General features: G+C 36.7%; 2 protein-coding genes across 2 annotated transcripts; both read right to left on the bottom strand.

Annotated features, from left to right (window-relative positions):
- Window positions 1-564: 564 nt before the first annotated feature.
- On the bottom strand, window positions 565-6,083 carry LOC307124574 (uncharacterized protein). The gene is made up of 4 exons (XM_079813901.1): window positions 5,973-6,083; window positions 5,059-5,108; window positions 2,332-2,360; window positions 565-2,242 (listed from the first exon to the last, which is right to left on the bottom strand). Exons 1-4 carry the CDS (start codon window positions 6,002-6,004, stop codon window positions 1,916-1,918), a joined length of 438 nt encoding a protein of 145 aa, XP_079670027.1. The 5' UTR covers window positions 6,005-6,083; the 3' UTR covers window positions 565-1,915.
- A 596-nt stretch (window positions 6,084-6,679) lies between these two features.
- Window positions 6,680-12,974, bottom strand: hspb2 (heat shock protein, alpha-crystallin-related, b2). Its single transcript, XM_079814435.1, has 2 exons — window positions 12,788-12,974; window positions 6,680-10,295 (listed from the first exon to the last, which is right to left on the bottom strand). Exons 1-2 carry the CDS (start codon window positions 12,879-12,881, stop codon window positions 9,883-9,885), a joined length of 507 nt encoding a protein of 168 aa, XP_079670561.1. The 5' UTR covers window positions 12,882-12,974; the 3' UTR covers window positions 6,680-9,882.
- Between the last annotated feature and the right edge of the window lie 419 nt (window positions 12,975-13,393).

Below are 13,393 nucleotides of genomic sequence, written 5' to 3'. Positions count from 1 at the left end.
AGATTTAAATGATAATTACAAAGTATTATCATATTTCCTTAAGAGTACAACATTTGATCATTCAGTCATTTTTAAAGGCCAAGGAGAAGTTGTTGTCCCGGTGAAACCTCAAAACAAATGGGGCTATCTCTAAAAAGCCCTGAATGTGCTCTTTCCAGGACATCCAGACTTAAAACTGTGACATGTATAGTGTCAGAGAAATGGACTAAAATATAATGTCCTCGTACGAGGACAGTGGCACCCAGGAGGTTAAATTATTTAAACTTAAAGGCAGATTTGAGTAATTTTACTCCCTGTTTGAAGTATAATGGGAATATCAAATGCTGCTGAATAGTGATTGGGTCAAGAATTTCCTGTTTTGGTTGCAATAAGTGCAATCAGCTTACAAACCTTACATACTTGAAGAGATTTTTGTGATATTTTACAACATAAATTGCATACAGTCATACCATGACAAACCATATAACAGAGCCTGCCCATGGCTCTGATATTCTTCCAGGTTTTGGAACCACAATCTGAGCAGCTCTATGCCATTTGAGTGAGTGGCATGGTAGACACAGCAATGAAATGTTAATATGTTATTTATTGAAGGTCTGGCATGTGTATATTCCATGTGGAATAGATCTCTTGCAGAGATGTAATGAGTACAAAAACGTGGGATGTCATTAATAAGCATGATCCAATTCGCCTCTGCTGGTAGACACTGTAATGCTGTGTTTTAGACAACTTGGAAATCAAAATTTCCACCCCTGATACTTCAACTGCGCTGAAGGTTGGACATTTCAACTTGTAAAATTGGAACAGACTGATAAACACCAACTTCAATGGGGTCATGGAATGTCCAAGATGGCAACATCTTACTGAAACCATAGATATGAATACATAGATATGCTACATTCGACACGTGTGTAGGCAAAATGGACCTACTGCTCTTTAGCGGGATTCTGAAGTGTGCATTCGATGGAAACTTCACTATCCCATTCATAATTTATTAATGGAGGTGAAGCAACACAACTGACGCTGGTAGGTCACATGATAATGACAGCATGTAGTACATCTAGATTACATTCACAAACACCCATACTATATATAGAACGTACTTTTTTAGTGGCTGTGAAGTAATTTCTTATTCAAAATAAGTACATACTCAAGAAAGTATGCAATTTTGGACCTAAGAATCAATGATGCCACAACAGCTTCTGGTTGTAAAAACCAGAGATTTCCAGAAGAAATGTGATGACTTCACATCTGAGAATGTGTTAGTTTGTGTTCTATATGTTAACTTAATATTACAGGGTTTTAAACTATGGTAACCTTTTAGTGTCGTGTTAGCTGATGTCGTCGTCCTATATTGTGTTAGTTCAGCAAAATTATCTGCTGAAGTGTATTGCAGGTATAGATATTCATGCGTCTAACTACAGTTGCAGACACACAGTCAACTTTTTCTCGAAGGTTCATGGACTGGCTTTGACTGAAACATAGCCGCTGATGAGGGCTCTATGTATATTTAGGCTATCTATGACTGAAACTGTCTTGGTGAGTCATGGCACCATCTTGTTTTCATTTGACCATGACGCATGATTGTCTACAATGCTTTGAGGTCAGAAGTTGGAAATGAAAGGGAACTTTGTCTGAGACAAAACAACTATACAACCCCTTCCAGTCAAAGAAGGCTGGTCATAGTCAGAATACACTGTATGGAAGAGACTAGCTGAAATACATTTTGATTTGTAGAAATTATATTACAGGCAATACATTTTAAGCAACACAACCACTTGTTTTTGAAATTACAGGTTATTATCCACCATGACATAGAATATGAGTTGCACACTTAAATACCTTGCTCAATGGCACACTACAGCAGGATAAAATGCATACAAATAAAAAGAAGAAATGTTTGTTCGGGGGTTTTTTTTCACGTCATAACTGCTCGCTTTGAGGGCACATTTTTCTTTTGGGAAAACCTCATATTTGGTCTCTGTAGTTCTCCAGGTGGGATAAAAATATCTGCAGGTTCAGCTGAGGTCTGTGTATTTACAGTAGTTGTGAAGTCTATAGTTGCATACTCTGTGTTGTGGTAGTTTGGAGTCTGTCTCAGATTTCCCCTGCTGGTCTCATTTTCAGACTGTAGGACTTGAACGTCTACGTAGTGTAAACCGTCGTCATTCTGCTTGCGTTTTTTATTCACCTGGGCATACTGTGGTTCAGCTGTCACACAGTCATGAACATCAACACGGGCCTGCTATGAAAAAAAAGTTGTTGTCATAAAAACATATTTACATACATTTGGATAAAAGTAACATTTTGTAGTGACCGGTTTAACCAACACACCTGATGGGGAGGAGCCACAGGTGGACCTGCTGTAAAGATACATAGCACAACATCACAACAGCTGGATGATCAAGTCTTGATAATCAAAGTATCCTTTTAATCTACAACCCCAAATCCAGAAAATTTGCGACAATTTGAAAAAAATTACCTTTATTTAAAGGCCTTGAAATGTACAGCATTATTCAATGTGTTGACGCAATTTCCACTGAAACAGGAACTGTTTTGTTTATATCCCAGCTCGGCCAGAGCTGTTGAGCTTGGTAAAGCCGCAGTTTCCTCCTAATCTCTAACCTTCTCTCCTCCTAATCTCCTCCATATCGCTTTAAAATACAGCATTCTGTGGAGAATTCAAATGGGTCTGATACGTTTTCTGGCATGCGCCGACTCTCACATAAGATCTGTGCTTTCGTGTCTCTGGACTGAAGCAGACTGTGTGCGCGCTGCAAGTGACCGATTCTAGCCGCAGCTTCAGCGTAGTTATGATGTAGGGGGTGGGACACTTTAGATTCTAGAGAGCATTGGACAGAAATCTGAAGAGAAGCTGAAGTAGGCCTACAGAAGAGTCATGTCATCAAAATCATTGTTCCATATTGGCAGAAGTGAGAGACTGTACGTTTTAAATGCTTATATCTTCTAAAGGCTAATTTTGTCATTGTTTTGGAGCACACTAGCTAAATAGGCTAATACCAAAGACTTTATATATAGGAAGACGTGCACTTCGATTACTTATGAATGGGAGAAAGTGCAATGCCCCATATATGGCGAATAAGCCCCGCCTTTTAAATTAAATAGCCAATCGTTGATTAGTAAAGTCATCACGCGTATGTGCGTTAGCTTGAAAAACTCAGGCTTCGAGCGTTTAGAAACAAAATTTAGGAGACAGTTGTTGTCAGATTTAATTGGTGATTTCAAATACGAAATTTAATTGTAAGTTTGGTGAACAGTTTTGGAGAATTTCCCCATTCAAAGTGATAGGAGCTGAACTTGCATGCCCGAGAGGGATTTCAAAGATGGCCACCAAGTAAAATGACTTGTCTTAAAGGGACTTGGTTCATACTAAAAGTAAAAATGGCTGATCGAGTGTGTGTTCACAGCATGGTTCACAGTGTGTGTGGGTTCAATACTCACTGCTGTGTGTGTGCATTTGGATGGTTGAAATGCAGAGCACAAATTTCGAGTATGGGACACCCTACTGGGCTACACGTAACTTCACTCTCTCTCTCTCTCACTTACTCTAAATGTTTGATAATTGAGGATACTAATTGTTGAAGTTTTGCAAGTGTAGTTTTTGCCCAATATCGCTGATACAAGACAGCTACTCAACATTCTCCTTTTCATGATGGGACATATGTAACCCCTCCTGTTTGAACCGCCCGCTCCAAGCAGGACTTGAACCCTCTCTCGCTCTAACAAGGAGGCTAAAGTCTGTAACCTCTAGCGTCAGTCGTTAGAGTGTCTCTTGAGATCAGAGGAGTGAAGTTTACTGGCACAGCGACTATTAGCTGGCCTTCGTTACTCACCCCCCTAAACCACACTTCCATCCGGGTCACGGCACCAATGTAACCCCTCCCGTTCGAAACCGCCCGCTTCAAGTGGGACTAGAACCCTAGTCGGCCGGCATGAGAGTCGGACGCTATAACAATGAGGCTAAAGGCTGCAACCTCTAGCGTCAGTCGCTAGAGCATCTCTTGATATCAGAGGAGTGAAGTTTACTGGCACAGCGACTACTAGCTGGCCTCCGTTACACATACATTTTCAATAAGAGACGGATCTGGACTGCAGACAGGCAAGTCAAGCACATCCCTTCTACGGCGTAGAGTTCCCAGAAACCACTCTGTTGTACATTTCCACTGTGTTTTGGATCGTCTGAAATGAGATCGGCCCCAGAGAACTCGCCAGCTCTGCATAGAACTGATGTATAGATTTCTCCTTGCGTAACAGAGATTCAATTGGCATTCCTTGATGCAGCAGCAGACTGTTAAGTGACAACGGTTTACTGAGGTTACCCTGAGCCTATGATGTAGCCGTAGCATGACGGTTTCTAATGCAATGACGCCTGAGGGCTCAAAGGTCAAGCACATTCAACAGAAGTTTCCTGCCTTGCCCTACATATACTGAGAATTCTCTGGATTCCCTGAATCTTTTCACAACATTATGTATGGTAAGAAGGTGAGATACCTACTTACTTTGCAATCTTGCATTTAGAAATGTGATTTCTGAATTGAATTTGACAATTCTCTCATGATATTTGGCACAAAGTGATGAGCCATGACCCATCTTTGCTTGTAAAAGCCTGAAGTTGATGATACACAGGACAACTTTTTTGGGCAATGTTGCCAAGCGATGTTGCTTGGGCACTTTCCCATTGAGAATGGCAACGCATTTCTGTCTGGATACTTTAGATTGTCTGTGTCTCATCTGGTTAACGGCAACATTGCCCAGCAACATTGCTCAAAAAGTTGTCCCGTGTATCATCACCTTGAGATGCTAATCCCGATACCCTCACCTATTACCAATTTACCTACATATTTCGGAGTTTAACTTGAATATTCAATACTGTTTTCACTTTTATTTTGCCTCTGTCCAAACTTTTTTTTTGAGTGTTTTGCAGCCTTTAAGTGTTTATATTTACAAACACACTTAAGTTATTCTATGAAAATCTTTGTTGTACTTTTCTGGATTTGAGGTTGTATCTCATAAATGAAGCTGAGATTTTTTGTTTGTTACCTTTTCTTTTTGTCCGTTTTTTTGTAAGTTTTCTTGGATTTATCCCCCATCTAAGGAACGAAAAACATACAACTCAAATACAGAAGTTGGTTTATTTGTTCTGTTTTCTATTTCCCTAAATTACAAAGTCGATCATTGATTGACTTATCTCCTGTGAAAATGAAGCACACTTAATTGTATTGAATGTGTTCTTCTAGAGTACCTCAAATCATTTGTAAGTATATTTTAATATAATATCAGTGAAATTAATGAGACTATGTTTCTTAACAAGTACCTAAAAAGTACACTTTGTAATGTCAAATAAAAGTAGTGTGCTATTTGATATTACATTTAAAGTTAATATGTATAATTGCAACTTCATCATTACAAATGTGTAATTACAAATATATTTAACTACATGACATACAAGTTTCAGTAAAAATAAATACTAGTATATTTTAAGTTTACCATAAATAGTTGTCAGTACACTTAAGCCATATTTTAAAGACAGAAGAAGTAATTATGAAATTACATAATCACATTCTGTAATAAGTACTCGAATGTACTTTTTTTAATGCTAATACAATGGATTTTCCTCTTTTCTGAACAATGCAAACATGTGTCTGTATCTGGTTTGGCTTTTCTAGTGTCAAATAATTTCGACAGCATTTGTATAAAACTTCATATCAGTTATGAACAGACAAAGGGGATCAAAGTTTCTCAAAGTATGAAATTAGCATTATGTTAAATAGTGGTCAGAATACTATTTAGTTACACAAATGAATCTAGTTTAAAGTAGTATCCTCCCCATCAAGATCTTACTGCTATTTAACAATCACATGTCACAGAACCCTGTCGCTTTTGAATAGGTAAATACTGTAATTCATGCCCGTATGTTTAAAACAATTCAAAAATATATATTTTTGTCTACTCACTTTTCCACTGTTTTGGTTACAGTGCTTCCCATGGCAGAGATCGTCGACAGAGCACAGTTAGCCTAGTGTCGATCATTTGCTCATATTCCATTTCCTTGTTCCTCTGTAACTAGAGTCCTGCAGGTGTTCCTCTTAAAGAAAGCTACCTTTGTACTTCCAACTGCATTGCCCCTATCGTTGAGGCTGACCTTGAGGTCATGAATGTTTGGCAATATCTTAAATGTTGTATATTTTAATATCTTTGCAGTCATTCATTTACAAAGAGGATGAAAGTAGTTAGGCAACAAGAAACCTCCTTGTGTTTACAGAGAACTTCCTAAGTTTACATTGGACTACTAGCCTATTAGCATTGTATGCTATTGTAATATCCACATGTGAATAAAAACAAGTAAACTGATTGTATTTTTTTTTAAATAACGTGTAATTTTTCAGATGCTACAATCTTTCTGTTTGGGCATCCCAACAAGCTAGACATGAAACTGAAATTCACCCTATTTTCATAATTTTTAATCAAAATGTCATAACTTCACCTTCCAGTGACAAGTGACAGATCCAATGACAGACTTCTCTGGTGACGTGCCAGACTTCGCTAATCATTAAATTTGCTTAAACTTCCTCTTTACAATCGACTGCAAACTCAGAACTGCTTCCATCCAATCAAAAACAAGTCCGGGCCTTACAATGTTTTTTATTTTTATTTTACACAATCTGTTTTACTCAGATGTATGTCACAAGGCAGAAGAAAATAGATGTCACATCTGTTACATCACAACTTTAACATAGCAACATTGGCTCAACCAATGGCCAACCAAAGTTTGTGGCGAGACTATCTTTTCGGCCAGTCAATAGCAAATGAACTGGGGAAACCTGTTTAAAAATGTCATAATTTTTGCAATACCTGGATGTCACAAAACCGAGGCAAGACTATTTTAAATACTTGATAGCTATACAGAAATGTTTATTACAAAACAATTTTCATCTAGCAAAAATACACACATCCAGCAAGTTTATCCCATGCATGGGAGCTTAACGTGCGTCATAAAATTCCAGTGTGTACTGTTTTACTCTCTGATGTAAAGTGTAAACCCCACCCATAACTGAAGTGACAGTCAAAAGAATCTTTTTTTTTTTTATGTTTTAAATGAAGTCTCTTATGCTCACCAAAGATTAAACATAAAATAAGTGATAAAAACAGTAATATTGTCAATATACTACTGCTATTTTAAATATCTATTTTCTATTTTAATGTATTAAAAAATATATATATTTTAATATTCTTTCAGAAATCATTCTAATATGCTGATTTGGTGCTCAAGAAACAGCTGTGATACACTACACTCTCAGATGTGCAAACAGCTTGTCACTTGGGGAAGGACAACTTTGTACACTACCTTTTTTGTACACTACCTAATTTACTCGTAAAAGTACTACGGTCTACGCTACTAAAATGCACTTTTTAGTAGATAAGGTACAAATCCACTGTTGTACCTCTAAAGGGTTTTGTATATTTTTTTCTGACAAAAGTTCAAAAGTTTGGGGTAAGTAATATTTAAAGAAAGAAAGAAAGAAAGAAAGAAATGGATACTTTTATTCTGCAAGGACAAATTAAATTGATACAAAGTGACAGTAAAGACATTTATAGTGTTACAAAAGTACATAATGCTGTTCTTTTGAACTTTAAATGATCAAAGAATCCTGAAAAAATATTAAGCAGCAAAAACTGTTTTCAGCAATGATAATAATAAGAACCATTATAAATGATTGAGCACCACTAATAAATTATAAAATTAAAGGCAGGTTAGGTGATTTGTTACAGAATTTTTTTGGTTGTTCTTCTGGTTGAAAGTCTCTTCACATCTTGATAGCAATCACCAAAGGCTGCAACATACTCCGCAAGAACAGAGAAAAAAGTTCTCGCTCCCAGGGCTGCGAGAACAAAATGACGTAATTTTGTTCTCGGAGCCCTGGAGTTCTCGCAGCTCGTTCTCGACACATCGTCTGAGCAGAACTTTTTCTTGTGGGTGTCCGATAACTATTGTGTGATTGGTCAGAATTTTAAAGTGAGTGGGGTTAAAGCGGAGAAACGGAGATGTTCGGCACCTGCTTTTCTCGTGAAGTATGGAATGTCCTGGCCAGAACGAACTTTGTTCTTGTTCTTGCCACCTCGAGTAAACGAACACATTTCTTTGTTCTTGCAGAGTATGTTCCAAGCTTTAGTTAAGTGTTCTAACCGTATATACCGTATATCATCTAAGGTGTAGGAGCATAAAATGTTCGTCCAATCATTGCATTTGGCCCGAATGCAATGATATGATGTCCTTCCTGCCTGTCAGCGTATGTGTTTTCATACCTCCGCACACCTGCTCGCGCAGACATCACACTTCATCAGCGCGTTTCATGCAGAGTAAGACAGACGTCAGTCACAGAGCACCGCAAAACAGCAGCCACCTTTTACGGTTCCTCCTAAACCAAAACACTTATGCTCAGAGCCGGCTCTCCCTATAAGCGAACTAAGCGGCTGCTTAGAGCCCCGCCGCCACTAGGGGGCCCCCTAACTACAGATTGCACTCGCCAGCGTCGCCGCAGTTTATCACCGCGCGAAAAGCGCCTTCCGCGCCGCGGGATCTCCAGACGCTCGTCAATGCGCCTTTCCATTGACTTAATATTGAAATCAAATCACTCGCGCCAGACACTCTATTTGCGTTTGGTGTGAACGCAGCATAACGTTAGCTGTCCGTCGATTATGCTGAATCAACATTGCTTGCGCTATGGTCCAGCCGTCGGCCACAGCTCTGGGCTACAGACCGCGTAGAGACAGACCCACTTCCTATGAATGTATTTTCTTTTTAACAGTTAATGTTACATGACCTACACTAGTTCTGGGAAAGAAAAAAACGAAAAATCTTTGTCTCAATAGACGCTTATTACAATAAAAAATAGTTTAATTATTGAACATTCGAGAGAAAGAAAGTAAAAAGGAAGAGAAAGAGCAATCATTTGACAGTCAAAATCAAAATGAAGTTTAAAATAAAGCGGTTAAATACAAGCTTTTTCTTATGGTCTTAACTGAATAGGCAATTAAAGATTATTTAAATATTAATCTATATACTATTATGAAATATTTTATATATTGTTAAGCTAAATCGCCCAGACCATTTAAACCTAAAGAAAACACAGTGTCCTCTCTGAAACATTATTGAATGATGATCGATACAAGACACCTCATGCCATAACTATTGTAATTTGGAAGAGATGGAAACCCGTGACGTTATACACGTTTCAATGGCAACACTATCAACACTGAAATGAATCTGCAGCAGTCAGGTGGTACAGGTCAGTGCTCTTTAAGTTATGTTCATTATTATAACTTTTGTTCGCTCTCTGCTCTACGTTTATGTGTTTTGAAGGAGGCGTGGCTTTGGAGATGCTCTGAAGGGAGGATGGGATCTCATGCTTTCAAATCTAGCTTGTTATTGATAGCCACTCCGAAAATTGCATACCTTAATGCACCAAATCAGCATAGTAATGATTTCTGAAGATTCATGTAACATTGAAGACTGGAGTAATGGCTACAGAAAATTCAGTTTTGTAATTGTAAATAAATTGTAATACATTTAACTGTTTCTACCGTAATGCAGAATTATTGAGCATAAGAGACTTCTTTCAAAAACATTAAAAACTGTTAATTATTCCAAACTTTTCACCAGTATTGTGTATATACAGATCCAGAAGTAACCTGCAGACTTTTTCTGCACTAATTTAGCTGGAAACCCGTGGAATGCAAACTGTGAGAGAACAGAACTTCTAATGATTCAAAATATCCTATTTTTTAAAATAAATGAACACACAAGTGTTCCAACTCCATAGACTTTTCTATGGGGTCTTTGCCTGCTTCAATCAGTCCGCTTCATTAACTTTTGCTTTCTTTCTTGTCCACATTAATCTTGAGCTGGTTGATTTTAGGCTCCAGGTCCTCAGTTTTTCGTGGCGCCTGGATACACAGTATCCCGTCATGTGAGATAGACACCTGCACCAGCAGCGGATCCACACCCATTGGCAAGATATACGTGCGGGTAAACTCGCGACTCACAAAGCCATGCTGGTCCAATCGCTGAGCGTGACGCCCAGCCACCTCCAACAGATTGTCCACAGTTCGCACACTGATCTCATCCGGTGTGAACTGGCACACGTCCAGCAAAACTCGATACCAGTCATCTTCACTGTCTACCTGAGAGAAGCCCCTCTCGAGCTGCTTGTTGATGCGGGGACGAATGTAGTAACCGTGGTATAGGACAGGGGCCAGCAGATCCTTGGGACTCAGTGCTGAGAGGGTGAGAATGGAAACAGATAATCATAAATAATCATAATCATACTCTCACAATGCTTCCAGTGACATGTAATTTATCTCTCCACAATGCTACATATAACAATACAATCACAGCCATTCTGAACATATTTAATGCCTATCCTGATTTCCATTCAACTTGGGATATTAGAATTTCCTCCTTCCTGCTTGGAAAAGTGCAAGTGAATGGTCAATTAATGTCTGACTTTGAACTTTTGAAACGTCATGCAGGCGTATGATGATACAAAAATCCTTTAAAACACTGTGCTCTAAGTGTTCATGTTTCGTAGCACTTTATTTTAAGGTGACGTAGTTACACGTTACTACATGTAGGCTACTTATAACAACAGTAGGCTAAATTATGCATAATTACAAATAACTAACCTAACCTAAAAATTAGGGCTGTCAAAACATTAATCGCGATTAATCGCATCCAAAATAAAAGTTTGTGTTTACATAATATATGTGTGTGTACTCTGTTAATTATTATTTATATATAAATACACACACAAGCATGTATATATTTAAGAAAAAAATATATTATTTTTATATATAAAACATTTATATTTATATATATTATAGATTATATAAATGTATATACAGTCTATACATGCAAATATTTCTTATATACATGAATGTGTGTGTATTTATATATAAATAATAATTAACAGAGTACACACATATATTATGTAAACACAAACTTTTATTTTGGATGCGATTAATCGCGATTAATCTTTTGACAGCCCTACTAAAAATAAAAAATATCTAACCTAAACCAAACCCTAACCCTAACTCTAATAGTATATTTGCAATATCGTCACCTTCCTAAAATAATTGCCTAAGTCATTTGACATTGATATTACAAATAGTTTATTTAAGTAATTACAATGTAACTACATGTAACCTCATGTTTTGGAAAACCTTGAAAACCCATTTTCAAGACGAGTTTAAATAATGTAAAAAATAATAATGTTTTCCTTGTTACCTAACTACATTTTAAGTATTTTTAAGTGTAAAAATATATTGTCAAGGTAAATGTATGTTTTTTTTGTTTTGTTTTTACAATTACAAATTATTAAATCATAATGAATTATTAAATCATAAATAAAAGTTCTGGGGGAGTTCCACCTGCATGATATTTGATACAACCTGAACTAATCATACCTTGTCATAAAATAATAAATGATCTGATATTATAAGATGATTATTGACCTCTCTATCATATAATTTACTGTAGGCTACTATATTTTTTCTGCATGAAAAGATATAATTTACTGTGGGCGGCAAAATAAATATATTTCAAATAGGCCTACAGAAATTCATAGCAGGTGTATTTATCTTACCCACATTACCCCTCTTTTAATATTTGATTATTTCATGAATACTTGATTTTGTGCTATAACAACAAAATTAGCAAATGTTACTTCCTATAATAACACATTATAGCTGATGCATCATCATCATTCTAGACATGCAAAATTGATATCTAAATAAGGGGGCGAGTTCGGTTATAGAATGTGGTTGTCACTCCCGTTAATAACTGAACTGTGTGTGAACGCAACCGTAGGGACAAAAAAAAAAGCAAACAATTTGCTACAGTTTAAGTAAGAAACGCATTAAAATAGAAGCTTTGCCTTCTAGATTTTAAATATAAATAGTGTTCTAGAAGACACAGGAAGTGTGCATGTCAAGTCTATTTAAAATATGTGATGCCAGCGACAGGTCAAGACAAGGTTCCACTTACAGTTTCTATTTTAATCCTATCTTTACGCTGTTCTGTTGTAGCCTAACAGTGAGTGGAGTCTTCACAGTTGACTTCCAAACCTGTTTATGAATTGTTAAGATCAGGTCATAATCAGTCAGATTATTTTGGTCAAGTCATGTGTGGAATTCTAAATATAAATTGTTGTTGAGGAATCACATTTCATTGTAAGAGGAATACTTTCATGGTATGGCAGTAGCTATTATATATTGGCTATAGATCCCCCCTTATTTCTTACTATCAAAATGTTCTGCTTATTATAACTGTTAAAATCACATATAGACCTACTGTATGAGAGCTGCTGAAGTTAAAAGTTATTTTAAAGTCATCAATACATTTAAAGCATGCAAGCCAGTAATATCACAATAGAAGAAACTCACACACACAAATGAAGTTGTGCATTAAAATGAACTTTTACTCAACTCAACTCATTTTATTTTTATAGCACTTTCAAAGCCATTAAAATGGACCAAAATGCTGTCCATAATTGGTAAAAAACAGTAAAAGACACATATAGAGCAATAAAACGCGAAATCATACCAACATAAAATAACAGCACAAAAAAACACCAAGAAAAACATACAATCAATTACTCACAGTTTTCAGACCAAATCTAATACCATAAGCTTGATAGAAAAGGTGAGTCCTCAAGTCTGTTTTAAAAATGTCTATACTTGGTATTAAATGAAAAACTCTGATTTTACTTACCCTCTGCAAAGTTCTGATCATAGATTCGAGCAGGACTACACATCTCGTAATCCATACTCATTGGGTAAGCATGAGGAACGGTGCGGTCGGCCATTTTGATCTCTGTAGCAGGTTGCCAAAATAACTGGAGTATTTACTGGATTAACAGACTTCAATTACCCTAATTTTCGCAGTGTGATAGAAGCAGGAAGGGAGAGGGGCGGAAAGAACAACGGGGGAAAGGAGAAGAGAGACCGCGCACTTGAGACAGGAGGGTGATAAATCTTGCTACAAATAGCTTGTAGTAAACTCTGCAGCTGCATAGCCAACATATACACAAATAGATATACACAAATGCATGGTGAATAAATGTAGTGATAGACTCACAGAGCCAAACAGTCGAACAGCTGATCTTAAGTTTAAAAAAAAAGACTGTTTATGGAAAACACTACTTAAAATTTGTATTTCTTTCATTCTACAGTATCATTTACATAATGCTTATGATACAATGGTGATGAATGGAAACACGAAAAATAAAGATCTTATTTTAAAATTGCTTTTTTATTACATAAGTTGAAGATAAGTTAAAGAGTTACACTCTCATTCAAAAGTTTTTATTTTATTTAA

This window comes from Gobio gobio (genome assembly GCF_949357685.1).
Source record: "Gobio gobio genome assembly, chromosome: 4".
Taxonomy (NCBI): domain Eukaryota; kingdom Metazoa; phylum Chordata; class Actinopteri; order Cypriniformes; family Gobionidae; genus Gobio; species Gobio gobio.
The sequence above is the reverse complement of the archived record's forward strand: the minus strand, read 5'-3'. Positions and strand labels throughout refer to the sequence as shown.

Coding starts and splice junctions, on each gene's coding strand:
- LOC307124574 (XM_079813901.1), bottom strand. CDS start 6,004: ATGGGAAGCACTGTAACCAAAACAGTGGAAAA. Junction 5,109..5,972: donor GTAACCAAAACAGTGGAAAA/GTGAGTAGACAA, acceptor TTCGTTCCTTAG/ATGGGGGATAAATCCAAGAA. Junction 2,361..5,058: donor AAAACGGACAAAAAGAAAAG/GTAACAAACAAA, acceptor GTATCTTTACAG/CAGGTCCACCTGTGGCTCCT.
- hspb2 (XM_079814435.1), bottom strand. CDS start 12,881: ATGGCCGACCGCACCGTTCCTCATGCTTACCCAATGAGTATGGATTAC. Junction 10,296..12,787: donor TGATCAGAACTTTGCAGAGG/GTAAGTAAAATC, acceptor TCACCCTCTCAG/CACTGAGTCCCAAGGATCTG.